Here is a 26,880-nt window from a genome sequence, read left to right as displayed (position 1 = left end):
GCTGACCGTGACCGCTCTGTCCCCGGACTCCTGTCCTGGCATTCCCATGGCCTCTGCGGTGCCACCAAGGTGAACGGGACAGGTGCCAGAGGAAGGAGCCAGTTCTCTCCCCAAATTTCTCTCTTCCGAAACCGCCTTGGGCTGTTTCTCTTCCTCGGATGGTCCGCAAATCCCCCTCCTTAAAATCCAAGCAGCACTTGTTTGCCTCCCTCATTAATTGACTTCGGATGGATTCTACTTCCTGGACTATAACTCCCTCCATGCTCTCCAGAGGCCCATGAAAAGTTGATGTGTAACCAGGCATATAACACCAGCGAGAAGAACCCACAAATCAGAGCAAACTTCTAGATTTTTTTTTTTTATTATGCATTTGACAGTTAGTATTTTCTGAGTGTTGGCACAACGGATGACTTTCTCTCCAAGATAGCATCCTGCCACAGAGCCAAACGGTGCCTATGCGTTTTAAAAATGTAACTCAAGCTCTAAGGAATATGCGTTTGGATCCAGAACACAATTTAAAATCTGTCTATATATACACAGTGGCTTTACTTTGAACAGATCCACATAAAGGAATCGAAATAAAGAGTTTCACAATAAATAGTTGCTTCTCTAAACTGTACACAGTCCTGCTAGCAAAGCACTGCCCTCCTTTTCGGGGTGATAGGTACTACTTTTTCTATCCGTAAGAGCTCATGAAATAACGCACGCAGAATTTAGCATTTGGTCAAGGCCAACGCTCTGTCGTTCACCACCTTAAATTTCCCCGCGTGGTGACCTGGGCATGCCTCCCATGTGGGTTCTCATCTCTCTGCCAACTGGGGGCGGGGGTGTGTGTGTGTGTGGGGGGGGCATCTGCATCAATGACGTTGGCACCAAATACTCTGCCGGGTACGCACGGCAATCTTGGGCCGGCCGTAAAAAGCACAGCGGAAACAGATCGCGACCTGCGGGGCGTTACAATCCCCAGTGGTTGCCAATTACATAGATAAATAGGAATTTACATAATTTACAAAGAGTTTGCATTTGTGGCTTATTTTGAAGCCGTTCCCCAAAGATCCACATTTGTTCATGAAAGCGAATATTCACCCAAATGGCCTGGAGGGGAGGCCGGCGGCTTTTACTGCGGCTCTCTGGGAAGTGCCTGGCCTGCCTGTGCGCAGAGGGCTCAGAAGGGCACCCGATCGAGGACAGGCTCGCAGCCGCACGTGTCGGGGTTCAAAGCCCACACATACTCGTGTTCTTCTTTCCTCGTCACAAACATCAAGGTTTCTTTTTTCTCTCGTCCTTTCTCAAAGATACATTCTTTTAGTGGGTACCGTGCACACCTGAAAATCGCTGTCTAAATCCTCCTAGAAGCTTCAAAGTCCTCAACTCCTGCAAAGCTACGCTCCGCATCCAAAATCGACGCCTGGCGCCCTCCCTAGCCCACTGCGCGTGCCTTCTGGATGTCAGGATGGGAGCGTCGCATGCTCCCGCCGCATCGGTTGTAAGGGACGCGTGTTTACGTTTGCAAAGTCAGCCTGGAGCCCACTTATGCTCCAAGAGAAGCAAAAGCCAGCAAGCGGCTGGATGTGCCACGGCGCTCCAAAAACAATTTCCTGCATGAAACCCGAGCCGCGGGCGTCAGGCTCTGGGGCACATCTGGGATCATTTTACCCATTAGAGAAACCGGGTCGTTGGGGCTGGGGCGTTCTTGGGTGAGGGGTGTACTGTTAAGCGTGGGCCTTCTGAGTGGGTTTTCCCCCCACCAGGCAAAGCTCATTGCTGGTCCTCCAAGAGGCTGGGAACGTGAACCGGGAAGGAGCGGAAACTGAGGCCTCCCAGAGATGGGGTGCTGCTGGCCCGTGTCCGCAGGGGTTCCTGACACAGCAGAGGGGGAGGCAGAGCGCGGGGGGCCCACCGCCGGGCAAGCACGTGATGCCGGAGGCCTAAGGCCCACTCGCTTGGTCGGTCCCGGACTTCAGCCTATCTTGGAGGAAGGGGCAAAAGAGAAAAAGAGGTTCGTTATGAAGGAGAGCGCTTACGGCTGGGAAAGGGGACATCTCTCAGCTCCCTCTCTAGCCCTGTCCCCTGCTCTGAAGTGACCCTTCCCACCAGCGCTTCGTGGCAATTTCAGAGCCTGCCACCCACCCGGGAAGGTGTGAATGAATCACACCAGCAGAGGCGGCCACTGGGAGGTGCGCCCCACAGCCTGGTCCCGTCTTTGATTATCACAAGCTCAGGACTGTGGCAGCTTCCAATCTGAGAATGCTTATCTGGGAATTGTTAAGTCGAGTCTTGCAAGAAAGCGGGGACCGTGGCTTATAAGAAAAGACTTTTCTTCCCACATAAAGCTTCTTAGGGGAGCTTTACGTGAATCGTGAAAACCTGGGAAGAGTCTCCTTTCCAGGCCCCAGTGGGGACACGTGTGCGTGCTTCCTCACCTTCTGGACGTTCAATGGAACAGTTAAGAGCAGCGACAGCAAAAGCAACTTCACGCTTTTTCCGTGCGGGGCTCTCTGGCCTTCCTTGAACAGACCCAGCATATTCCTACCACAGGACCTTTGCACTTACTGTTCTCCCTCCCTGAACTCTCCTCCCCTTCATCATCCCCCTGGCTCACCCCTTGACTTCCTGCAGATCATTCTGCCAAGGAGACTGCCCTGTCCGCCCAATCCCAAACTGCAACCCCCAGCCCTGGCACTTCCTGTCCCGACCCTGCTTTCCTGAGTTACCCACAGTCAACCACGGCCCGGAAGTAGATGTTCCTCCTTCCGACACAGCGTCAGGAGGACAACAGTAACCTCGCGCTGTGTCACAGACCTGTGTATTCAGCTCACTCACGTTTTCACGCAGCATTTTACCACCTCTCCTCGTCACAAGGGGGGTGAGTACAAACCCAACGTTTTGGGAGAGAGAGACCACACTCACGTGACTTTTATTACAGGAGATTGCCATACTTGCCCTACTTTATGACCAGGTATCATAGTTACTCTCTCCCTGTGCCTGATTTATCAATGCGACATCCTGGTAGAGGGGTGTGTGTGTGTGTGTGTGTGTGTGTGTGTAGGGAAAAATGCAGTACCTATGGGCGTGTCCGCGGTCCGTCTGGAACGAAGCCCCCATGGGGGAGGGGGGACAAGTGTATTTGTCTGCGGTCAGCTCCCCACATTCTGTAAGTTCCGCAAACGCAGCCCCTCCGCCTCGTCCCCTCCCGCGTCCCCGACTTCCAGAGCGCTGCCCGGCATGTCGCAGGTGCACCACACATCTTTGCTGAATGAATGCATGAGTGAATGAATAAATGATGTAAAGGATGGATGGTTTTAATCACAGCCCGTCCTCGCCGAGAGGAGCGTGGGTTTGGGGTGAGGGAGAGAGAACAAAGCAAAAAGAGGCAAAGCAGGGACCAGCTGGGGCCTGACTCACGCTCTCCCGGGGCCTCTCTCTGCCGCCTCGCCCGCCCCCCTCCTCTCCGTTCGTATTACAGATGCTGACGGATCTCTCCGGACGACTAGAAGCGACTGCCACCGGTTTGGAAAGCCTCCTGTATACTGAGCAGGGTTTAATCTCCCCTTGATCAGTCCCTGTAGGAACCCAAGCCACCTCCAGGCTATTATTATGGACATAAATTACCGTCCCATTGCACATGTGTAGGCGAGCCACTAATAACAATTTCTGATTGATAGAATGACAAGTAAACCGAGTCTGGCTGCAGGAAACCCTCAGAATCTCTCATACAAAAAAGACAAGCAGGTTAAAAAAAAAAATCATAAGCCCGACTGGGGGACATAGACCATGTGCTGCCAGGTTTCACCCCCCATCCAGAATCAGCTGCTGAAAACAAGAAATGATTGGGGTGGGGGGTGGTAAAGACCACACGTTGCTTTGGGAAAAAGAAACATGGGCCCAGGTAGATGAGCCTGGGCAGGGAAGGCGGCGGGGCTTGGGGGGGCGGGGGGAGGTGTCTCCGAGCAGCAGGGTCAGCAAGCTGTGTCCAGGCCCAGCGAAACCCAGAGCCGGATGTCACTGCTCTAGAGTTACAAGGGAGGCAAGGGGTCAACTCCCGTGACAAGAGCGGCTGGCCGGGGGCAGGGCAATGACAGTGACCACAGCTTCAGCCTGCTCTGTCCCCAGGGACAGTCTACCAGAGGCCCGGTTCTGTGGGTGCAGCGCCCCACGCGTGGTGGGGCTCCCACCGGCTGCCCTCACAGATCACTCGCCACCACATCCTCCTTGTCCCCAAGGGTGTGACGCCTCAGAAAGTATCTTCACCTCCTCGGACGCAGGCCTCCATCGGCACCGCCGGCTGGCTGTTCCTCTTCGTCAGGATTTTCTGCTGTCCTTGAGTTCCTGGGGGGAGAGAGAGCTGGTTTGGATGAATCGACCTGTACTTCTGTCTGGCTGGTTTTCGGTCGTCAGATCAGGACCTGCTCTTCCCCACCAACGAGCACGGTAGCACATTCCCCAAAGACCACGTCTCAGGCACGGTTTCTGAAGGTTGAGCCCCCAGTGGGTGGATTTCTACCAAAGTAGAGCATCTACTCCCTCAATGATTCATCAGATGTTAGGAGTCAAGAAGAACGCAGTTGGCCCTGGGGTTTCCGACAGCGAATCCTGGGTCCCCGACTACTAAGGCCACCACCTGCCTATTGAGCGGACGCCCGTGTCAACGGTCGTCCCACGTCAAACCCGCGGTCTGCCCATTTAGCCGGGTCCCTACCGAGTCACAAACCTCTCTCCGGCAGCCAGAGTTAGGGCTACAGGGTCTCAAACTCAAGGAGTCCCCAGAGTGAGGTGATGTGCAAACACAGGGGAATGGACGCAGCACATCTCCCTCAGAGGTGAGTGGCTCCCTCAGTTCCAGCCTATACTGGCCAGGAGGGAACGCGGGGCCCTCCTGCGACCAGATCGTCCCATCTGCGGCTCTTCGAGAAGCTACAAATACGCGTGTGGCAAGGGTGGGTAATTCTTCAACGTTTAAATGTTGGCAACTCACTGAGATTTTGGCAAAGTTGCCGTGCGGTCCACAAGTGTGTCTGCAGACCAGACGTGGCCAGGGCCACGCTGCGGGCTCTGTTCTGAAAGGCAGCAAGGGGGCCGGACGCGGTACCCGCCCGCCCCCATCCCCGGAGCCAAGGGCACCCACGTGCGGTGTGCGGCCCACTGGACCACACCAGCCAGGGCGCACCCAAGCCCTCCTGCCCCAGGCCCCGAGCCCCGCGCGGCAGTCAGACTCTCCCAGCCTGTTTTCGCCCGGAGCTACAGCACCACGGGGGTGAGTGTGACGGGGACGTCGTACCTGCTGACGGCCAGGGTGCGGGTACAGAAGTGCAGGCAGGCGCTGTCCCGACTCCGCACACAAGCGCAGCGCAGCGTCCGCTTGGACGGCTGTGGGCTCTGCAGGAATGGCCCCGCGGACCTCTTGCTCCGGAAGCTTCCTCTGTAGTTGGACAGTCCATAGGGCACGGTCCGTCTGCAAAGGACAGAGCAGCGTCAGGGCCGCGTGTGGACGAGCGCCACGGGCCTCCCCACTCCGGGGGCATCCGTGGGGGCGGAGCTGGCCAGGGCTGGGAGACCGTGGATCCAGCAAGAGAGGTGGGGTCCAGCGACACCTTGAGAACTGGTGTCCCCGTGGTCCCCCATGCTCTGGGTCTCAGGAAACCTGTGCAGGGAACCTTTCAGCCGTCTTCCCCAAGCCCCCAGCAAGGGGGCTGGGGCCGAGGGGGTAGGACGGTGGGCGGCGCTGGCGGAGGAGGTGTCAGCACTCGAGGTGCGCCCCCAGTCCCGGGTCCTTCGAGGGCGGTTCTTGGCTGTCTTCCCGGGCCCGAACCCCGGACACTGACATTCTGGCTGTCATGCGTGCTGGTCTGCCTCGTCCTTGGGCGAGCGCCCGGGGCCGGTCATCCATATCAGTAAGAGGCCTGCCCAGCTCCCAGCCCGAGGCCGGCCGTGCCCTGCCTGCCCAACAGCCAATTTCTCGTGTGCGCACATCGCCTCGCCGTCTGCATTAACGGGAATACACAAATGTAATTATGGCCATTGTGGACACAGCCTGGCCTCCAAACATGGGTTTCCTCGAATACACAAACATCAGAGGCAAGGATGGAACTGTCCTTGGGGAAAGGCTTATTTAAAAAATCTCATTTAAAAGTCTGAAAACGTTTACCCGTCTCACTTACGGCTGGAGCTGGACGAGGCTGTCGGTGTCATTTGGAACAATTAACATTTGTCTTTTCCTTATGCTCATCTACATCCAAACCATCACTCTCCAGAGAAGGGGGAAGACAGCCAGGCGGCAGTGTGGTGGGAAAAATTAAAAGCATATGCTTAACTCATTAGCACCATTGAACGGGACTGGGGGACAAATTGCTAATAACCAGAGAAAGCTTATGTGGCCAAAAGTTACTTTTCCAACAGGGCCTGGTTTTCCAAGATGAGCCACCTTGGTTTCTGTGAGCCCCACGGAGCATCACCAATCACCCGCCTCAAAGGGGATTCTGACATCCTCTCTGGATTCTCAAAATAAAATCAAATTGGATTTACTTTAATTTGAAACACACATCAACATCATGGAGTCTTTTTGGGGTGGTGGGGGCGGAGCGGGGGTGGGAGCGCCCCCTCGCGACCTGATGCTTGGAACCCACTTCCAACGTCCCGCCCCGCTGGGTCGGAGGCCAGAGCAAAGGAGCGCCCCCTCCCCATTCATCTTCTTGTGTCTGTGCTCCGCGTTGTGGCGGGTTCCTTCCCAATGGGTAGAAGGTGGCTGCCTCCTGCCCTCGGTACTGGCTCGCAAAATGGAGAAAGCAAGCAGAACCCAGTCCCGTTCTGAGCCGAACCTTTGCTAAAATCCCATTTCTTCTCAGGAGTGGGATGGCAGCACAACAGAGACTGTCGTGAGGCGGGATCTGGCTAAAGGTATGTTCTTCCGGTAATAGGGCCGCCTTAAGTCTCAAAGTGTTGACATTAAACCCGGTCCCCATTTCTTGGTGAAAATTACACACGAGGAGTAACAACGCTCCCGTGTTTCCATCAACGGCAAGACTTCCGATTTTGAAACTGCCGTCAGCTGATGGTGCATTTGCGTGTGCACAGCCACTCGACTTCGGCGAAAACGCTCCAAAGTGTTTCAAGCAAGGAAACAAGGCAACATGGTATTTGTTAATAGAGCAAAGCTAAGCGCTTTCCCAGCAGTCAAGTGCAAGGACCTCGTATGCAAATGAGTCCTTGCAATTTTCAAAGAATGTTCCCAGAGAGACACTGCCCCCTCCGCTTCCTCCCCCCCCATCCTAAGCCTGGAAACCCCTGCTCCAAGCCCTGGGGGTCCAAGAATGCTACCCCCCTCCTGGCTGGCTGGCTGAGCTCCAGGACGGGTTGGGGAGGGTAGAGGCTGCAGAAACGAAGGGTTTAGAAGGTGGTCCAGACCCCAGAAAAGCCGGCCTCTAACCAGGCTCCAGTTCCAATGGAGGCATGGGCCGACAATCTGAAGGTTTTAAATTAACCTGATAAGCTCTTAAGTAAGATAGTTCTACCTTCCTACCTGAACAAACATGGCTTCAAAACACCCTGGACGTCCGGGCTTGAATTTAGAATCCTGGAGCTGTGTTGGAGCATGGCCACCCAAGGAGGTTCACACCTTCTCTTCCATCCCACTCAGTCCCACACCAAGGGGGCCTCATCCACCCCCTGGCCACACTGTGGACCTTGGGGGATGTGCCTGGAGCCCTGTGCCATCCCTGGGTGCCAGACTCCAGAAGATACCCGCACGGGCCCTGGAAGTGGGCTTGGGGACATTTGGGTAAAGGATTCCAGGATCCTGAACACCTGGAACACGGTCTAGAAGAGGTACACACTTAGTCCCATAGACTCCTTGGATGGGGCAGGAGACGTGGCCAGAGGAGGGCCAGAGGCAGCCCTGTAGCCCAGAGGGCCCAGTGCAGGGGACCTGAGGGTCCAGATCTAAAGGTGACTCACCAGCTCCTCAAGAGGAGAAGTCTGGTCTCTTCTGCCGTACCTGCCATGGACCCAGCACGAGGCTGAGCAAATGGGAGGAGTTGTGAGAATCCAGTCTGATAAGACAGGATCCTCTCCAACCTAAAAGGTTCAATAACCACAAATTCATTACAAAGAATCTCCAAGATTTGCCAAGCATTATACAAATACGTGTATAATGTATATGTATTATACATATATATTACATATAGATATCATACATATATATACAAATTCATGAGAATCTCCAACATTTGTCAAGCATTACATATATATGCGTACAAAACATACGTACATATATATATGTCCCTAGCATCATTCTAAGTGTGATGGGGATACAGGAAGGTCTTCAGGAGTTCACACACTCCGGGGCTACGAAACCAGGTCAAGGAGACATTATAAGCCAATATATACAGGTACGTGCCAGGTACACAAAGCACAGAGAAAGCTGAGCTGGTGACTGCATTTTATGTCGTAAAGCACTTACACGATGATAACTCCACCCTCTTGACAGTTTCCTGACCTGCAAAAGGGCTGCTGGACAGACTGAGTGACACGCTGCACTACATAATGAAACAGTCAGCAAAAAGCTAGCAGTAAACTAACGATAGCTCTCATTGTTACTCATCTGGTCTGGGAATTCAAGTGAGTTGTTAGCAGGCAGGAAAATCCCACCCACCCCGCCTGCATTTGAGATGTGTGAGCAAGCAATAAAGACGGGCAAGTAAGGGGCCAGAGCGCCATAAGGCGCAGCAATGCCGTCCTCTGCCATGCTTCCTTCCGGCCACTCTGTCCTTCTACACGGCCCGTCCAACAAGCACTTGGGTTTCACTCGTCTCGGTGCCCGTTCGCACTTTTTAATGTTTCTTGAACAGCGAATTGGAAGCACCTAATGGTGGACCGATGAAAATGAAGTCCACTCGGCTCAGAACCCCTGCCCAGCACCCTCTCTGGCCAGTTGGTTTAGCCCACTGCTCAACAGCAGGGTTTGGAGAAGGCGGTTCTTTGCAAAAAGTAGGCAGCTCTTTCCTCTGTTCGGGTTTCGGTTAAAACACAAGAGCTCCACACAAAGGAGACGCAGACGAGAAGACCAATCCAAATGCTCTTAGACAAGACAGAACACCCTTCCGGCGTACCTTCACACGCGGCGTCTCACATGGTATCTGTCTGTGCAATAAGCTGTCCCGCCACCTACGTACGTTCCTTATTGATGGGGGACGGCGGTGCCAGTGTTATTTATCACGGTGTTCCTTATTTACCACTTTTTCCTAAATGTCATCTACGAATGTTGTTAAATATTAAACTTCCAAATCCAAATCCAAAAGCAAAAAGAGATTCACTGACCAAATTCTAATCTCCCAGGAAAGTTTATCACAGGGGGGGGATAGCGCACAGGAAGCGCTTGATTTTTCTCTGCAAGAAGTTTTTAAAATAAGGAAAATTGCCTTTTTTTTTTTTTTTTAAGATTCTGCTTTTAAGTTCAGTGTTGCCTTCTCATATAAATGGATTTGTTATCTCCATCTTTCTGATTAGGAAACTGGCTTCTATACCTGAACTTTAAATTTTGTTTAATGTTTTATTATTTATTTTTTGAGAGAGAGAGAGACAGAGCATGAGCAGGGGACGGGCAGAGAGAGAGAGAGACAAGGAATCCGAAGCGGGCTCCAGGCTCCGAGCTGTCGGCACAGAGCCCAACGCGGGACTCGAACCCATGAACCGTGAGATCATGACCTGAGCCGCAGTCAGACACTCAACTGACTGAGCCACCCAGGCGCCCCTATACCTGAACTTTAAAGGAGGGATAGAGACATTCGCAGGGGCCAGCCAGAAGCAGCAAAAAAGAGATTCACTGACCAAATTCTAATCTCCCAGGAAAGTTTATCAAATTGTCATTGAAAACCCAGTTTTTTCCCCCCACCCCACTGAGCAGCATTCAGCACATATCAGACTGGACTGGACTCTGGGTGAACATCCATGAACAAGACAGACAAGACAAAGTGGCCCTGTTCACACACAGCTTTAATCCACCACAGGGGTTGGCAATTTGGCATTTATGGGTTTCATCCAATCAACAGAGGGTTTTTCTTTTCATTTGACAATTTTTATGAAAGTGAACATCCCGATTTCCAGCTTCTCTCAGATAACCAGAGGCTGTATCAACACCAACCCCAATCCCCGACATGGCTCAACCGTCATCACAAGCCTAGTGACAAAGTCAGAGATGGGGCATGAACGCTCTGTTTTGCCCCAATCCCTGCAAACACCTTTCCTTCTGCTCATTTGTGTTACGGGTCCGGCCCTCGTGGGCATCTGAGTCTGGTGGCCTGTCCCATAGCACCGGGTCAGACAGGTCACAGGACACACATGTCACAGAGTGACAAAATCAGCCCTCGATACCATTTTTATAAATAGAGCCGTCTGCAATTTAAAAAGCCCACATTCCAGTCTCTGACACAAACAGATTGTTTTCACTTCCATCGGAATGTCAATTTGAGGCTCTACTTCCTCTGCTCCCATTCTTCCTTCTGAAAGGGGGAGGCAAAGGCAGATTCACCCTTGGGCCCAGGGAACATACTGTACAGAAGGTGTGACCCTGCCGGCCGACCCCGCAGCCCACACGGTCATCAGATACCTCCCGCCACTCCCCGGAGAAACCACTTCTCAACCCCAGTGCGCCTTCTAACGACCGCCCCATCTCAGGTCTCCCGAACTTCCTTCCACAGAAGGCAAGTCCCGAGCTTAGGAATGTCTTCTTGGGCAAGGAAGAAAGTGTGACCTACCTTCGCTCACTGCCTTGGTCCCCCTAACCGGGGAGAACTGTGAAGAAAGAACTCTGGACCAGTAAGACAGGAGAGAGTAGCCACGGGCTATGGCCATTCTCTTCCACGAGCACCCAGTGCACCTGCTGAGCCCAAAGGTGAGAAGGCAGCGGGGACGCAAGCCGAGAGACAGGAGGACCCCTCTTAAAGGACTTGGAAGCCTGGAATCCTCTAGAGCCTGAGGCCAAGCTTGGTTGCGTTTGTCTCCTGGAATCTAAGCGCCTACCTTTCCTCTGGGGGATTATCCCTCCCTCCCGTGTGAGGTCTCGGCGAGACTGTCCATCAATGTGCCTCACCTGCCCCTGAGGACTCAGCAGGTGACCCGAGTTGGGCAAATGGGATCCTGTCTCTCCCAAGACACCCGAGTGGGGCAACACGAGATCAGAAAGCTACCGTTTCCCAGGGGGCCCCACGCTGCCTTGTCCATCCCATTGAGCCCCTGGGCCCGCAGTCCCGGTCCCCCTCCTGCTTCTGACGCTTCTTCTTCTCAGTCTGTGTCCTTCCAATAAATGTCCTTTATGCCACATTAGTCTAGACTAGGTTTCTGTGGCTGGTGACCAGTGACGGCCAGCTGATCCGGAACTCACTTTCTTGCGACTGAAGTGACCGTGACCTCTTGGATTCAACAGGAAGACCCAGAGTGTCTCCAGCTGCCGGAAATTTTCTCCGTCGCAACAAAGCACAAAAGAGTGGGTTCAGAGTCAGGACAAAACCCAGCAAACTAAGCTGGCTGGAGTCCTTTCCCTCCAGGTGTGCCCACTGTGAAATGTTTGCTTTGAATCACGCCGCGCTTTGGGCAGGTTAAAGCAGGCGGACCACTCACTCTCCTCCGTTTCAAGATGCCCGGAGCCGAGCCCCAGACTCTCAGCTGACCACCTCGGAAGCCTTCGCCTCCAGCGAATCGATCCCCCGTCCACCCGTCAAATGCTTGTGCAAGTCTGCTGCGGGCCAGGCCTCGTGCCAGACAACCCCCAGGGGGCCCTTCCGGCCTCCAGGAAAGAAAACAGACCAGGAAATACAGCTCCTCAGCGACCCTGTTATACAAGCAGAAGATACACACGTGCCTTCTGGTTCGAAAGGGGACGACACAAATCTTATGCTCACAAACAACGTGAAATGAACGGGCAATCTGTAGCTCTGCTTCCCCTGCAGAAAATCCTTGCATCTTAGCGTCGAAAGACCCCAAGGCGGACCGCTCGCCCGGCCACCAGCCCGTGTGGAGATTCCTCCTCCCGCAGCCTCGAAAACACCCAGTGATCTTCCAGTGTTTAGAAATATCAAAAGTCGGCAATGCGCTGTGTGTTGGTGGTTAACTATTTTTTAGGACACTCATCCACCCCCCCCCAAAAAAAAAGGTTGAGCTTATCCAGGACTTGGCTGTTTGTTTGGGAGTATAAGAGACATTTTCAGAGTCTGCGAAGGGCTGATCCCCATCACTAAGACCCAAGAATGATGGTCGATTCTACATCTCTACTGGCTTCCTTCTTGTCCCTCCTGATCAGGATTAAGTGGGCCTCTCCAACCGGAACCACTGATCATTTCTGTCTTGCTCACTTCCGCACACAGATGTAGCACCTGGCTCAGCGTGCTGCTCAGTAACACCTCAATTATCTCAGTAATAGGTACGTGTTGAATGAACGGAGGAAGGAAGGCGTGACTTCTAAATGAGCCGTTATTTCTGGGCTACACCCCATCTCCCAAATGTACTGCCTTCTTGGCTGACTTATCGGACTTCTATTGTTGCCCTCAACTGGCGCATCCTGGAGGGTTTTTTCCTGGAGAGAAGGGGTCTCCGGATTCCTCGAAGTGAAAGATCTATGTCTTGACAAGAGCTCCTGCTGGCCACACCAGTGGCACGACGGAAAAGCCAGTTGCATCAATGGCTGAGGCACCAGAGGGGACTCCAGAGGGTCGCTAGGCTGACCCAGGTTTCTGGTCCAAACGGAAGACTAGCTTACTGAGAGCCCCCGGGGAGTACCTTTCCTCTGAGCCTGAGAAAGGAAAGGGCTGGCTGGACCTCTGGAAATGTCTGTCCATCTCCATACTCCACCTAGAGATCCCCAAACACCCGCATCACCCCGTCTCCAAACAGCATTGGCCGCAGCAGTCCCGACCTTTCACTCCAGCAATGAAACCACAGCTAAATGGCGGGGCGGCGGGGTGGGGGGGGTCCCTGTCCCCCAACAGACTCCAGGGTCTCACCACCACGCGTTGGCCTAGATTGTTTACATGCTCTTGTGTCCTCTTCCCATCTAAACAAGCTGAAAAATAACCCCGAAGCCACAGACTTTATCACAGCACCTGCTCCCTGGGACACAGGCACATTCTTCCCAAACACAGCACACACCCATGGAAGGAGATCTGCAGGCACGAGGGGTCCAACGAAAGGGGAGCAGAAAAGTGCTCCGTGCTCGTGGTGCGCTGTGAGATTTTTGAGAGTTACGGCCCAAAACAGAAGTTGGGGAGACAAAGCCTTCCGCTATGTGGGGCACGAAGCCGTCTACGGAACCCTGCAGATGCGTGTTTTCCCCTCCGTCCCGTATGGCCCGAAAGCGTGCACGTGGGGTTTCCTTCCCCAGCCCCCCGTGACCCTAATGGATCCCGGGGCAAACGTGGGCAATTCCCCGTCTGTCTGGCACGGCCTCATTACAAGTTTATGCAAAGCCACGCAGATGTGGCTCAAAATAGTTCCCAGCAGTGGAAACAGTGGAGGTAACATAGGGGGCAGATCCTTTTTCAGGGATGGAGGGGTATTTGCAGAGGGATAAAAAAAGAAAATACAGACGCCATCACACATCCCTTTAAAGAATCCACAGTAAGAGAAGACGCTCTTGCTAATTTTCAGGAAAGTCCACCGTAAGGATGGAAAATCCGACTGAACAAAGACCTACTCTCCAGCGCAACTATAATAAAGACTCGTTTTCGTCCTGATCTAGTTGTTTGCGTCCTTGGGTCATGTCCTTTTGGTAGCCCTGATCCATCGGCCACTTATCACAAACTAAGAATAATTGAGTCCCTGTAGAGACACGGGCTTTACCGCCAACCGAGAACTCAATGTTGGGGTCAGGGCAAGGCGAGTGGGGCAGGCCGGGTAAGCGATGTCCAGTCCTGCCTTTATTACAAATGCTGATACTCTGTTGATCATGAATTTCTTGCTTTAATTTTTTTTTTTTTTTAAATACCGCATTAACATTCATTCATCTTTACGACGGACGCTTGGGCACACCTTCAGGGATGTCACCGGCCTCACCCTATCCTCGACCCTGCCCAACACCCGTGGTAACAGTCCAGGAGAGATACACACACCTCTGCTTTCTCGCTGACTTGCTTCTGACCTTTGGCAGAACTTTTATGCTCCCCGAGGCGTGGGTGGAGCTGTCCCCCCCCTCCCCCCCCCCCCCCGACACACACCCCGCCATGGGCCATTTGCACCATTGCCACTTTGGCCTTCGTGCCTCTCAGGGACTCCTGAAATGAATGTTTCCTTCTGTAAATTGCTGGGCTGGGACACAGGGCTCCCCGGCTGCCCCGTTCTGGGGTTACTGTGTGTCGAGGCCTCCTGCCCGGTCGGGCCTGAGCAGCCCAGAGAACAAGGGAAGGTCTGCACCTCCCAGCCCTTGGACAAGCTCTCCAAAAGCTCTGGCCTCCCCAAGGCTCCAAGCTGGGGCGGCTGAGAGAGGCAGACAGATACCCCGTCCCGCTGTCGGTCCGCTCGAGGGACACTTGCTGGGTGGGCAGGAGTTTACATCCCAAACTCTGTACGGACACGCGGCCCTCCCTTGGCAGTAAGACGGCTCTCCCTTCCTGTCCCCAGTAGGGGCAAGAGTGCGCGTGTCCCATTTCACGGCACCACGTTTCCACCTGACAGGTGACACAGAAATGAGAGATCATCTCCTGCCGAAGGCGGAGTGCCTCTCGCGCAGGGCCGCCTGGGGGTGTGCGCGGCGGTGCGGCGGGTCCCCAGGGGGCCCGGGCCTGGGCGCTGGAGCAGAAAAGCCGGGCGAGGCCCCAGCACAGCCACAGGGCCTCCTGAAGGAAAGCGCCTTTTGCTTCCCAGCTTCCTTTGTTTTAAATTCTTGCAGGAATAAACCAGACAGGAGATGTCAGAGCCTTTCACCTGCCTTCAGATTTAAGGCCAAGTTCCCAGCTGTGAGGTCCCTTTCATCTAGCAGAGACCCAAATTCGCCCCCCTGGGGTCACACGGGGTCACGCCTTTCCTTCCACGCTTTCTTGCTGAAAAGCAAACTGCCCCTCGCCTCGAGCCCCTGTCATCGTGGGGATCTGCTGCGCTTTGACCAAGCCCGTCTCTGCCTCTGCACCCCACCCCCCGGCCTACTCACACCCACCCCGGGGCACAGAAAGGGGCTCTGGGGCCCAGCGACCCCTACAGTGAGGTCACCTTCTGTGCACTGACCTCTCCAACAAACTGAGGCTTAGCCCCAAGGCCCTCAACTCCTAAAGACGTATCTTGCCGTGAAGTGTCCCCAGGGACACGGTACCTGAACTCAAAACTTGGATCTGAACATTTACCAGATTTCGAAGGAGACAGACACGGTTCCCACGGGGAGAAAGGCTCACAAAGTCAAGCAAAACCGTCAGCGGTTCAAACTCACGTCCGGTCTGGCTGACAGCATCTTCTCTCCCGTGTCCTCCTCGCAGGCGCAAGGCGAATTATTTTCTGTAAACCAGCGCGCAGAGTGTCTCCTGGAATGGCTTCCTGGCAGGGCCCCTTCGGCTCCTGGGCAGGGTCATCCCCGCAGACCAGAGGCCCGGCGTTTACTCGGGCGAGCACAGGAGAACGCAGACAGACCCCTTACGGAGACCTCGCCATGAGGCACTTAACAAACAGGTTCCAAACTGGCCGTTCACATTATCCTGAAATGACAGACCCCGGTGGCTGTCCCCACCTCCCCACTAACTGAGGGGAGCCCCAGGCCAATGCCTACACAGAATGCCAAGCCCCAAACATTCCAATGATTTACCAAGGGGACAGGGAAGCAAGAGAAAGCAAGGAGGGGCCGAAAGGGCGGAACTAAGTCTCACGGAGCCTGGAATAACCTTTGGCCGGAGTGTCCTTATCAAGCCGCTTATCGGCAGCTGGAGGCAGCCAGGCACACCTTTACCCCCAGGTCTGTCAACCCTGTGCTAACGCAATGCCAGTTAGACCTTCTAGGAGCGCCACTGAGGGCTGGAGATGGTGTGGCTCGCTCAGTGCTAACCCCTCCCCACCCCCCACTCCTAGGCCAGGCAAGACCTGCGGCGGCCGGTCCAGGTCCAAGGAGGTGACCTCAGCCGTACTTGAGCAAGAACTTTCTGCTCACGGGCGCCCCCCAACCGCAGCATGGGGCATGGCAGGAGGCACTGGCCCCGGCCTAGAGGTGGTACCGTTATCTTTATGGTCGTGTCTTGGCGATATATTCACTATATTCCGTGTCCCCTCTCCCTTCTGGCGTCACTGTCACACGTCTTTACACACGGGAGTCGGTCTCTGTCAACATTGGCCGCCACCGTCGTCATCATCTGTGTCGCTGTGATTATCACGACGGCCAGAAACACTCTGACCCTCCGCCTCACCAGCTGCATCCCTACGACAATACGCCCAGTCCCGACTCAGGGGGCGGGCGATCGCACCGCGGGTGGGCAGCGGGCCTCGCATCGGCAGGAGGCTGGGGTCCCAAGTGCGTCCATTTCCCTGGGACGGTCTAATGCGTGGAATGCGCCTTCTTACAAACGTGAACGTGACCTTCTTGAACGACAAAGGAGGCAACGACGAAGGCAGCGTTGCCTTTTTGTGCTAAAATACATTAAAATACAAGTTCAAGTGTTTTTTTAATTACCGTCATCATCATCGTTTTTGTTCTACTTCTTTGGGAGAGGAAAAGAACCCGACACAAACGTCATTCCCGCTGGGCCGAGTCAGCGTGGCAGGCTTTGACGCAGCGAGGGTGGCGGGCGGGTCATCTTGTGAGGCCACCACCCCAGGGTCCCACTGGCGCTGGCACCTTACCCAGGGGGCGCTCAGAGACGGTCACCACACCCAAGTCAGTCCGCTAGCCAGCCAGGACACAGGGCAGAGTGCCTGCGTCTGGTGCCTTCCCACGAGCAGGGGCCGTAGATCCCAGATTTTCCGCCACAGTCGAGACTGCACACATCCGCACGACCCGCTTCATAAATGCGTTCCCCCTGGTCGGTTCACGTGGCCCAGAGCTGCGTCTGGAAAACACGCTCCCCATCACGGCACACAACGCCTCTCCCTCACTATGTCCTTGGAGCGATGAACAGACGGCAGGTGCCGTCAGTTCTCGGGAACAGAGTGGGAGGAACAGAGGGGTTAATTTTATGTGTCAACTTAGCCAGGCCACCGTACCGATACTTGGTCAGGTGCCAGTCTAGATGTTGCCGAGAAGGTATTTGTTTTAGATGTAAGGTTAAGATCCGCAGACTTTGAGTAAAGCAGATTACCCTCCGTAATGTGGGTGGGCCTCAACTAATCAGTCGAAGGCCTTAGTGGAAAAAAACAAAACAAAACCAAACCGGGGTGCCTGACGAGGAAAGAATTCTGCCTCCAGAATGCCTCCTATGGGCGTATGTGCACATATTTGCACGGACATCTCTACACACACACACACACACACACACATGCACACACACACGTGTCCTATTAGTTCTTTCTCTCTGGCGACCCCAGCACAATCCCCCACTGGGCTCGAGGACACTTCTGTTTCTTAAGCACTCGCAGAGGACGGCCCCGTGTGTACATGTGTGTAAGCACACACGCCACTTGCTCACCACCTCTTCCCCCGTTATCGTATTCTTGGCAAGCTTTCCACGATCCTAAAATGGGATATGTGTTTCTCTGATTTGGAGGTTTTTTTCCCGTTTTTGTGGGCGATGGTGGGATTGTCAGGGGAGGGGCGAAAGCTCCCCGACACGGCCAAGGGGAGTCACGAAGACCACCCTGTGCCGTGGCTCCGCGCCTCCACAAGCCCAGGAAGTGCACCTGCCCAGGACACATTGGGTTCCTCTTTGGGGCCGGCCACACACTTCCCAGAGGCTGAATGGAAGTCACGGGCCACACCCCCCCGAGAAAAATCCACATTCCCGCACGCGTCTGCTGGGATGTGCGGGCCTCTGGAGAGCGTGCACGCACGCTGGAACAAGAAGCCTTGTTTGTGGGAGGAAGCACGGCAGACCCGAACCTCAGTGACGGCGAAGACAGGAAGAAGCGCCAGGCGGCCGGACCTAAGCGAAGCCAACCGGCGGTCCCGAACGTCTAGCACCCGGCAGAGAGCGCTCGCCGAGCTCGGTCTGCAAGAAGGAAGCCCGTAAAAGTCTGTGGCAGAGCCAGACACCCTCAGCAATTCCACCCGCGAGATGCTTCGCGAACCTGGTCTCTCGAGCCCTCACCGGACGTCGACTTTCCACCGAAGATGCAGAAGGGGCCTCGGCGGTACCTCGCACGGTCCACCTGCAGCTTTCCGTTCCTCGGACACGGCGCGAGCGACCACACTCACGGAACGCCCGCCCATGTCCTCCCGAGGCAGAGAAGGACTATGGGGTCCGTCTTCGCGCAACACGAGGGGCCGCAGGAAGGAAGACGTCACACGCCGCGACGTCACCCAAAGTCAAGACTCTCGACGTAGGCATGAAGATCAAGGCCCCTGCGATTCCCGGCGCAGCGGCGAGGCCAGAATGCACATCACACGCGGGAGAAGTTTCCACAGACCGGGAGGGTCTGCCACGGGAGGCGGGGGCACGAACGGACAGGGACCCGGAAAAGACCTCGCTGCTCTCCACCGTCGCCCCTTTGGCTCAGCTCGACGGCTGTGTCCTTCCTCCATCCTCCGAAGGCCCACGTCCCCTGTCCCTAGCCCATTTTCTCACGTTCCCGTCCTGTCCGAGATGTCTACGGACCTGTCTACCAATCTATAGAGTTTTGGAAGGAAGGAAGGGAAGAGAGGGAAGGAGAGAGGCGGGCGAGGGGAGTGGTGGGGGAAAGAAGGAAGGACGCAGAGCATCTGGAGAAAGCTTCCCTATGAAAGCGATTTTGCTTGTCTTACTTCAGAGTGCCCATCTGTCTGCTGTCATTTTTTTTGTACACAGAGCTCTCAAACACCATAGTTCATCCTTCTTTCCTAGCGTTTAAAACGAATCGGGGTCAGGAAAGAGGGGAGGAGGTCAAACCGCGAGGGAGGACGCCAGCAAGGCGGCCGCCCTAAAAAATTAAAAAAGTCAAAGGCCCACAGCTTCATACGCGACAACTCGGAATTACGAGACACGGCTGCCAACAGACCAGAGGGCCTTTGCTGAGCCCCTTGGGCGCATTTCAAGCAATCAGGCCTCCAGCCGCGGCCAGGAGCCCGGTGACAAGCAGGGAACGGGGGAGGTCTCCGAACCCTCTCCTGCCCCCCTCCCTCTCTCCTCTGCCCCAGGCCCGCTGCCCCTAATTCAGCCGGCTCTCCTTTCTCCTTCTATATGCACAGCTTGGGCCCCTGGCTAAGGCAAGACGCAGTCCTGTGTTGACTGAAACCAAGCGTGGGTCCTTCTGAGCCTGGGACCCCCGTGCGAGTGTCGAGGTGGTTCAGCGAAGCTGGCCCCGTCTGCCGCTCTGGCATAATGGGGTCACTTTCCAGACCTACCCCGGATGTGCTTAGAGATCCTGTCACCTGGTCTGAAAGCTATTCGACCCCTCAGGGGTACCCTCCTCGGTGCCTCCTTCTGCAGGGGCTCATGAAACGTGGCGGGTGAGCCCATCAAAGCTGTCACCTAGCGTGCTCAGAGGCTGGGGATGAAGGAAGCCGTGGGGGACGTGAATCGGGGTGGCCCCAAACACAGCAGCAAAGTCGCCTTTCCCAGCGCAAGGTCCCCATTCACCACCAGCTCCTCAACAGGAATCCCCAGTAGGGCACCAGCAGGAGTCCCAAGAGATCCCAAGAACACCTGGGGAACCGAACACGGAGTCCCAGATTTCAGAGCTCTGGGGAGACAAAGCCCAGGAGGCAGATGACCAGAGCAAGGTCAAGCCCTCTTTAGTGTTTGTAAGGCGATGTTTCTGCAGAAGGAGATTCCCAAATCGAGTAAGTGAATGGGGGACACTCAAATCCTCCCACGGCGGAGCGCACTCTCTACCCAATGGCCTTGGAAGGTGGACTCCAGACCCCAGGACTCCCGGTGGCACTGCCCTGGTCCTACAGAAAGAGCCCCTAGGGGCTGGAGGGGAGACAGGGAGGCCGTCCGTGGCGGTAGGTGGCAGTGGGCGACACTGGGTGATGGAGGCCAGCTTGTGGCAAGACCAGTCGGCACTGCACCCCCAGGAAGAAAGGAGCCTGGTGCCCGTGGAATTTCACCCTGCCTGGGAAGTTTCCACCGGGCCCTGCCAGGCCCACCCCTGCGCTCTCTGGAGAGCACGCTGCTTTCGAGGAATTTGAAACCCCTTGGAGCCTGGCAGGGTCGGGGGGCAGGGGGGCCCATTTAGCCCCTGGGGCAGGAGATAACTTTCCTCAATCGAAGAAAGACTTCTCAGGTGTCTAATCCCTCTGGCCAGCTCACCTCTCTCGGAGGGAGGGCTCCCCCTTCCACCGGATCAGAAACTCTGAGATTGGGTTTCTTCCCGGCCAGGCCCTCAAAGGGGATAGGAGACACATCCCTGACCTGCAGACCCGGCCTGAGCCGGCGGCGTGGGGGGCAGGGTGGGGGGGCGGTGAGAGCTGGGGGCCGTGCCAGGGCAGGCTCCCGGCTGACCTGGCAGGAATGGGCTAAGGTGCTGGGGGGGAGGGGGGGGGGGGCGCGCGACGATGTGGGCGGGGCCTGGGAGCCCCCAGCCCTGTCATCACTTCCCACCACCCAGGACCGGGCAGACTCACTCAGGAGTGTTGATCCAGATGATGTCCAGGTGGCAATAGTAGACGCATTCCTTGTCCTTGTAGGTGAAACACGTGCAGCGCCTCGCTCGGCGGTGCACAGGACCCCCCTCAGGCTCCTGTTCCCCAAACCGCCCTGGCTCCTGCTCCTGCCCAGGGCTTCTGGGACTTGGACTCTGCACTGCTGTAGTGGCCACCGCGTCCTCGATGTCCCCCTCGGATCTGGCTGCAGGCGGGGCCCCAGGCACGCCGCTCTTGCCAGCGTCCCCAGGCTGGGGGCGAGGCACCAATCCTGCAGGAGGTAGACGGAGGGGCTCCTGAGCGTGCAGAACCCCCCGCCCCCACCCCCGACTCACACCCCCACCGTTCCCAAGAGCCTGGGGGAGAGGGACAACCAAACTTGCTGCACTTTCTGTAAAGCCTCCAAGCTCTGCCACATGTTCTGAAAAGTTTGCAAACGCTACGTGCACAGTTTCGGAAAAGTTTACGAGTTGCGTGCATGACTCGGGGAAAAGCTTGCAAGCTATTTTCACTTTCCGCAAAGTCCGCAAGGTACTTGCGCCCGTTGAAAACTTTGCAATCGTCTTTGCACAGTTTCTGAACAGTTGGCAAACTTTTTTGAAAAGTTCCCAACTTCGTGAAAACTTCAACCCGGTCCGCGGCGCCGGCCGCATCTCTGGCTTTCCGGTGGGCCGCAACCTCCAGAGCCCCCCCCCGGGGGGGGGGTCGGTGCCCCGCTCGGCCCCCACCCCCAACCTCCGGCCCCAGCCCGCCCCCGGGCGCCTCCGGGGGTGGGGGGGCGAACCCAGGCAAGGGACCGCTCCCCACCACACACCCTTCCGCGCGTCCCCCGGCCCGGGGGTCCTTTTGTGTGCGCTCGCGCCGGGAGTGGCCCGCGCCCCGCCCGCTTACCTGCGGCGGAGGTCACCGTGAGCCCGAACAGGAGCCACAACCCCGGCTCCATGAACCCCGATCGGGCGCGGGGCACCGGGCCGGGGGCACGGACGCCTGTGGCCGAGAAAGGGCGCTGGGCCCGGCGCGGCGGCCTCGCCCTCCGGCCGCGGGGTCCGAGGCCGGCGCTCGCTCGCTCGCTCGCTCGCTGCGCCCCGCGCCCCGGCCGGGAGTTGGCTGCGCCGCTCACACGCGTCAGAGCGCGCTGCCCATCGCCGCGCCGGGCCGGCTGTGGGCTCGGGCTTTTCTGGCGCCCGCACCACCCCCTCGCCTCCCCGCCCCCCGGAGGGGCTGGGGCTGCCGCGCGGGGCCTTTGAACCCGGGGCGCGCCGGGGGTCGCCTCCCAGCGCCGGGGAGGGGGGAGCGGGCGGCGCGGCTGCCCGAGGCGCACCCAGCCGGCCGGGGGCGGGGGCGGCGCGCCGGGGGCGGGGGGGGGGGGGCGCGGCGGGGCCGGGAGGCCGCGCGGCGCACGCTCGCGCACACGCGCGCGTGTGCACACGCACCCGCGCGCGCTCCCCCTCGCCCCCCGCCGCCTCGCTGTCCCGGGACCTGCAGCTCCCACCGCAGAGCGCTGCCGGCGATTAACGGCCGCGCGCCGGGAGGCTGTTATCTTTTATCTCAGGGTCTCCTGGAGAGCAGCATTTCTCCGTGGTCGCCCAGTGACACCTCACCCTGGCACAGACCGTCCTGCCAAGGCCCCGGGTGCACTTTACACTCGTGATTCACGGGCACCGGCAGGCAGCGTCTCCCTGCCTCTCCTGGGAGCTCGGAGCCGGCGGGTGTGGGCGGTGGCAGGGGAGCAAAGTCAACCCAGAGGCAGGTTAGCGGGTCTGGGCGGCCCGGCCTCGCCGGCAGCTCGTCCTGGACCTCCTGCCCAGCGGAGGGCTCCCGGCTTCCCCTCCGTTTCCTCCGAGGGCGTCCAAGTGCAAAGTACTGAGGGCCCTTCCCGCTCACCTGGGCAGCACAGAAGACAGGGCTGCTTTATGTTGCTGTCGCGTACCACCTGCCTGAGACCCGTGCCTGGGCACCCGGGAAGCTCTGACCAAAGAGTCGGGGAGTGAATGAATGAACGGAGCGGGTGAGTGAATGAATGAACGCTTCCCAGGGATTTGGGCCCGACTGCTGACCTCTGAGAACACCTGGACGCCCTTGGACCCCCTCCCTTACCAGCGTCCCCCCGCCAGAGGGAGGGACGACACGCAGAGGCAGGGCTCCACCTGGCACTGGGCACCTGTGCTGGACTGGGGTGCCAGGGACTCCCTGCACGGCCCGGGGACTCCCCGGGGACTCCCCGAATGGCCAGCTCACGGGCCAGGCCACACGGAGGGCACGGGTGGTCGACATAACACACGTCCCAGGTCCTCTGACGTTCCCCCACCCCGGGACTACTCCCCTAACCAGCTGCAAAAGTCACAAGGGTGTCACGACCTCCACCCGGCTCTCTCCCTCCGGGACACCAGTCCTCTGAACACGGCCACCGTGCTGGGAGGAAGCCCGAACGAGCCCGCACGCAGAGATCACACAGAGCAGCCAACGTGGAGAGAATCTGAGGCCTCACAGCCACAGCCAGTGCCAGCCACGGACACGTGAACGCACGAGCCGAGAGGTGCCCGGAGCCCCAGCCTCCCGGACTGGCCCCAGCGGACCGGCTGAGTGCTGACCCACGGAACCCACGAGCGCCACAGATGGTCGGTTGTGTGCACCACTCAAAGCTGCAGAATCTGCCGGAGCCCCCAGAACTGAGCTGACGCGGGAGCTTCTGGAGCCCACCCCCACCCCTCCCACGCTGCCCCGTCCGTGAGTCCCAGTCGAGGAGTGGGGCGTGGAAGACATCCTGGAGGGTCATTTGTCACCGAACAGGACAGATGCTTCGTGGGGGGCTCTGCTTCAGTGTTTGGGCCCCGTGCTTTGAAAATGAGGGAAACCCAAGGCTAGGGCTATCTTCTGTTCCCGCCGGGCTAGAACGTAGATCGTTTCAGCATCATCCTTTCCGTGGAATTAAAATATCCTTCGTGTACACGGGAAAATGGCTTGGACTGAGGGATGGCTGGAGAAAGGGTAAACGAATCCACGAAGCAGCTAAAAAGAGAAAAGGGATAGAAGGTGGTTTCCAGGTGTGCCCGGACCCAGGAGGGGTCAGAGCTGCTCAGACCGCTGGCTGGGTCCACTGCCCTCGGCCGCATGGCCCCAAACCAACCGCCGGGGTGGACGTACCAGGCACCCGCACTGTGGGAGACCAGCGTGGCTCCGGCCCTGCCCTTGGAGGCTTCTCATCTACTTGATGGCACAGGAGGTGCAGGGACAGAGAACCAAGGATACAGGGTGCTGAGGCCAGAAGATGCCACGTCAGCTGGATGGTCCGTAGAGGGAGAATTTTAACTGATCCTTAACCAGGTCAGCAACCTGAGCCCCACGATTTGAGCGGTGGCCCACCGTGACAGTCAACCACACACCTGCTCTCCCCAGGGAGAAAGTTCTCCCCTTTTCTGGCCTTCCTCAGCCCTTCTGACTAGTCCCAGGAGAGCACCTGGATCCGGAATGTCTATAACCACTCTCACACAGTCTCCCTTTTGGAGCTGAGAGGCAGAGGCCACAGGCTTAGAGCCTCGGGCAGGCCATAGAATCCACATAGGATCTCTTTCTCACTCTTCTTTTGTTACACCGTGGTAAAATATATATAACATACGATTTCCCCTCGTAACCATTTTAAGTGCACTGTTCAGTGGTACTAAATGCATTCACATTCTTGTGCAGCTATGGGCTGGGCCCCTCTCCATAGCTCTTGCGTCACGTAAAACTGAAACTCTGTACCTATGAAACACTAACTCCCCGTGTTCTCTCCCCCACGGCAGACAAGCCTTTTGTGTCTGGCTTCTTTCACTTAGCACGATGTCCCCAACGTTCATTCCTGCTGTAGCAGGTGTCAGAATGCCCCTCCCTCTGAAGGCTGGATAGTATTCCCTTGGAGGTATAGGCCACACTTGGCTTAGCACCTGTTGATGGACACTGGGTTGCTTCCATGTTTTTTAGCTGTTGGGAATAACGCTGCCATGGATGCGGCTGTGCGAACATCTCTTCCGGACGTTGCTTTCGACCCTTCTGGGTGTATGCCCGTAGGCGGAGTCGCTGGATGAGATGGTAATTCTGTCTTTAGTGTCTTGAGCAACCTCCATACTGTTTTCCACACTGTCGGCACCATTTTGCATTCCCACCAACGCGCACGGGGGTTCCGGTTTCTCCCCGTCCTCGCCCACACTTGTTTCTTCGTTTTTGATTTTTTTTGATAGCAGCCATCCTGGTGAGTGTGAGGCAAGGCGGTATCTCACTGTAGTTTTGATTTGCATTTTCCCACATGATGAATGATGTCGACTGAGCATCTCCTCGTGACGTGTCTATTGGCCTTTTGGATGTCTTCTTTGGAGACGTGTCTATCCAAGTTCCATGCCGATTCTTGAATCTGGTTGTTCCTGTTGTTGGACCTAGGATTCGGTGATGTCCTCGTTGCACTTACCTTTACCTTTGTCTTGTATTTGTGGCAAGTGACGCTGGATTTTCCATGTGTGGTGGTGAAGAGAATTCCTTTCGAAATTAATTTATTTAAGTAAAAAAAAAAAAAGTAACCTGAATTAAAATATGAAGCGGTCATCGTAAAGGTGGTTTGGAGACTCGGCAAGATGACGAAGCTGGTTTGCCGATAACTGAAGTCTGGAAAGATCTCATTAAACTAGGCAAGGAGGAGGGGCAGGTTGGAGGGGAGAGGGCAGCAGGGGGAGGGCAGAGAGGACAGGGGAAGGAGGATGTGCCCTCGTGGTTTGATGGTGGCCGGGTGTGCGGAGGGAGGAGGGTTTGAGAAAATCAGGAGTGGTCTGTGAGTCAGTACTCTCAAGCTTCCTCATCCTGTTTCTGCTGGATTATCTGTCCACTTAATGGCGCGTTGGTGGATTCCTTAGCCGTAACCTTGAAGGCTGCTGTAGGAACCACTGGTTATTTTTGGCCACCCATCCTTCGTCCGTGTGCTCGGTGGGCCTGGGACTCCCAACGCAGGCTTGTGACTGGGATCTGGCCAATCAATAGATCCTGTCTGCTTGGCCACCGTGATCAGTTCAGGGCTGGGCGAGGTTAGACGAATCGGTCGATCTCAGGACTTTTGCTAAAACACTTGAGAGAGAAGTTCTCTATTCACTGGGATTGTGGAGGAGAAAGGAAATGTACCCGCAGCTACGGGCAGCCATCTTTGCCACCTTGAAGAAAGACCTTGCCTGGCGGTGGACCCAACACGGAGGAGAGGGGAGCCAAGAGCTGGAGAGACTGGGTTGGTGTCCTGTCTGGAGCTGGATCTGTCTGGGCCTGAAATCCGTACTATCCCTACACCTTTCATTTGTAATAGCTCATCATTTCTTTTTTGTTTCAGCTTCCTTGGGATTCTGTCACTTTCGAAGGAAAAAATAATGCTGGCTGGAACACTACCAGTCCACCCGGACCTCAGGCTAAACAGTGTGCGAGGGAAACGGACAATTCACGTGACTCGATGGTGAGCCGATGGTGAGGGTTTCAATCACGGTTTTGCCCTTGTGACAGCTCAAAACACCTCATACTATCACTATCCCCATTTTCTAGATAAAAAAGGCTCATGCTTATAGAGGCTCAAAAAGGCTAGAGTGACCGGCCCATGGTCACACAGCTATTAAAGTGGCAAAGTCAGGATTCAGATTCAGTATTATCCAATTCCAGGGACGGAGTTCATGGCCGTCGGGCATGCCTCTCAAACTCCTACCCCGGGTCTATAATCATCCTCACTTTCTCCTGCGTATCGTTGACAAATCATCACCTCGCCACGCGTCTAGCTTCTTATTCCCGGCCTCTCTGATGGAAGGTCACTCGAAGGACCCTGTTCCCTCTGCAGTGGACACTAATAAGTGGCCCCTCTCCTCCTCCAGTATCTGCCAACCCTCCCTGGTGGTCTCCACCATGGAGCACGCCCCTGAGGGGAGCGCTGTATCAGGACGCTTCCGGGATCCCGCCAAGTGCAGGGCAGGGTCGTTCCGTTTACTTTCCATCCACTTCTTCCAAGCAGGCAGATATGCAGCTGGATCTTTGAGACTGTACCTCTCACTTGAACTTGGATTCAGAATCCAGCCGTTAAGAATACTGTGACTTATCTAGATAAGCATCGCCTCCAGTTAGCTCTTCATGTGCTTTATGACTCTTTTGAAGATTGTTTTCTTTTAAATTTAGGGGATTTAACTAAGAGTAGCGTAATACATTATGTAGTTTTCCATTAC

General features: G+C 56.1%; 1 protein-coding gene across 3 annotated transcripts; it reads right to left on the bottom strand.

Annotated features, from left to right (window-relative positions):
• Window positions 1-331: 331 nt before the first annotated feature.
• On the bottom strand, window positions 332-21,923 carry EDN3 (endothelin 3). Of its 3 annotated transcripts, none has more exons than XM_086702608.1 (5): window positions 21,560-21,923; window positions 20,651-20,939; window positions 5,279-5,452; window positions 4,252-4,329; window positions 332-1,969 (listed from the first exon to the last, which is right to left on the bottom strand). In XM_086702608.1, the coding sequence occupies exons 1-5, from the start codon at window positions 21,609-21,611 to the stop codon at window positions 1,966-1,968; spliced, it is 597 nt and encodes a 198-aa protein (XP_086558734.1). In that variant the 5' UTR covers window positions 21,612-21,923; the 3' UTR covers window positions 332-1,965. The 3 variants fall into 3 exon arrangements, with proteins under 3 accessions (XP_086558734.1, XP_086558732.1, XP_086558733.1); XM_086702606.1 differs by having other exon boundaries at window positions 332-1,965; XM_086702607.1 differs by lacking the exon at window positions 332-1,969 and having other exon boundaries at window positions 3,282-4,329; window positions 21,560-21,922.
• Window positions 21,924-26,880: the final 4,957 nt, after the last annotated feature.

Source organism: Puma concolor, chromosome A3 (assembly GCF_028749965.1).
Source record: "Puma concolor isolate L17-30 chromosome A3, mPumCon1.1.hap2, whole genome shotgun sequence".
Classification (NCBI taxonomy): Eukaryota; Metazoa; Chordata; class Mammalia; order Carnivora; family Felidae; genus Puma; species Puma concolor.
This window is presented reverse-complemented; position numbering and strand designations above follow the sequence as displayed.

Coding starts and splice junctions, on each gene's coding strand:
- EDN3 (XM_086702606.1), bottom strand. CDS start 21,611: ATGGAGCCGGGGTTGTGGCTCCTGTTCGGGCTCACGGTGACCTCCGCC. Junction 20,940..21,559: donor CACGGTGACCTCCGCCGCAG/GTAAGCGGGCGG, acceptor TACCTCCTGCAG/GATTGGTGCCTCGCCCCCAG. Junction 5,453..20,650: donor ATCTGGATCAACACTCCTGA/GTGAGTCTGCCC, acceptor TGTCCTTTGCAG/ACGGACCGTGCCCTATGGAC.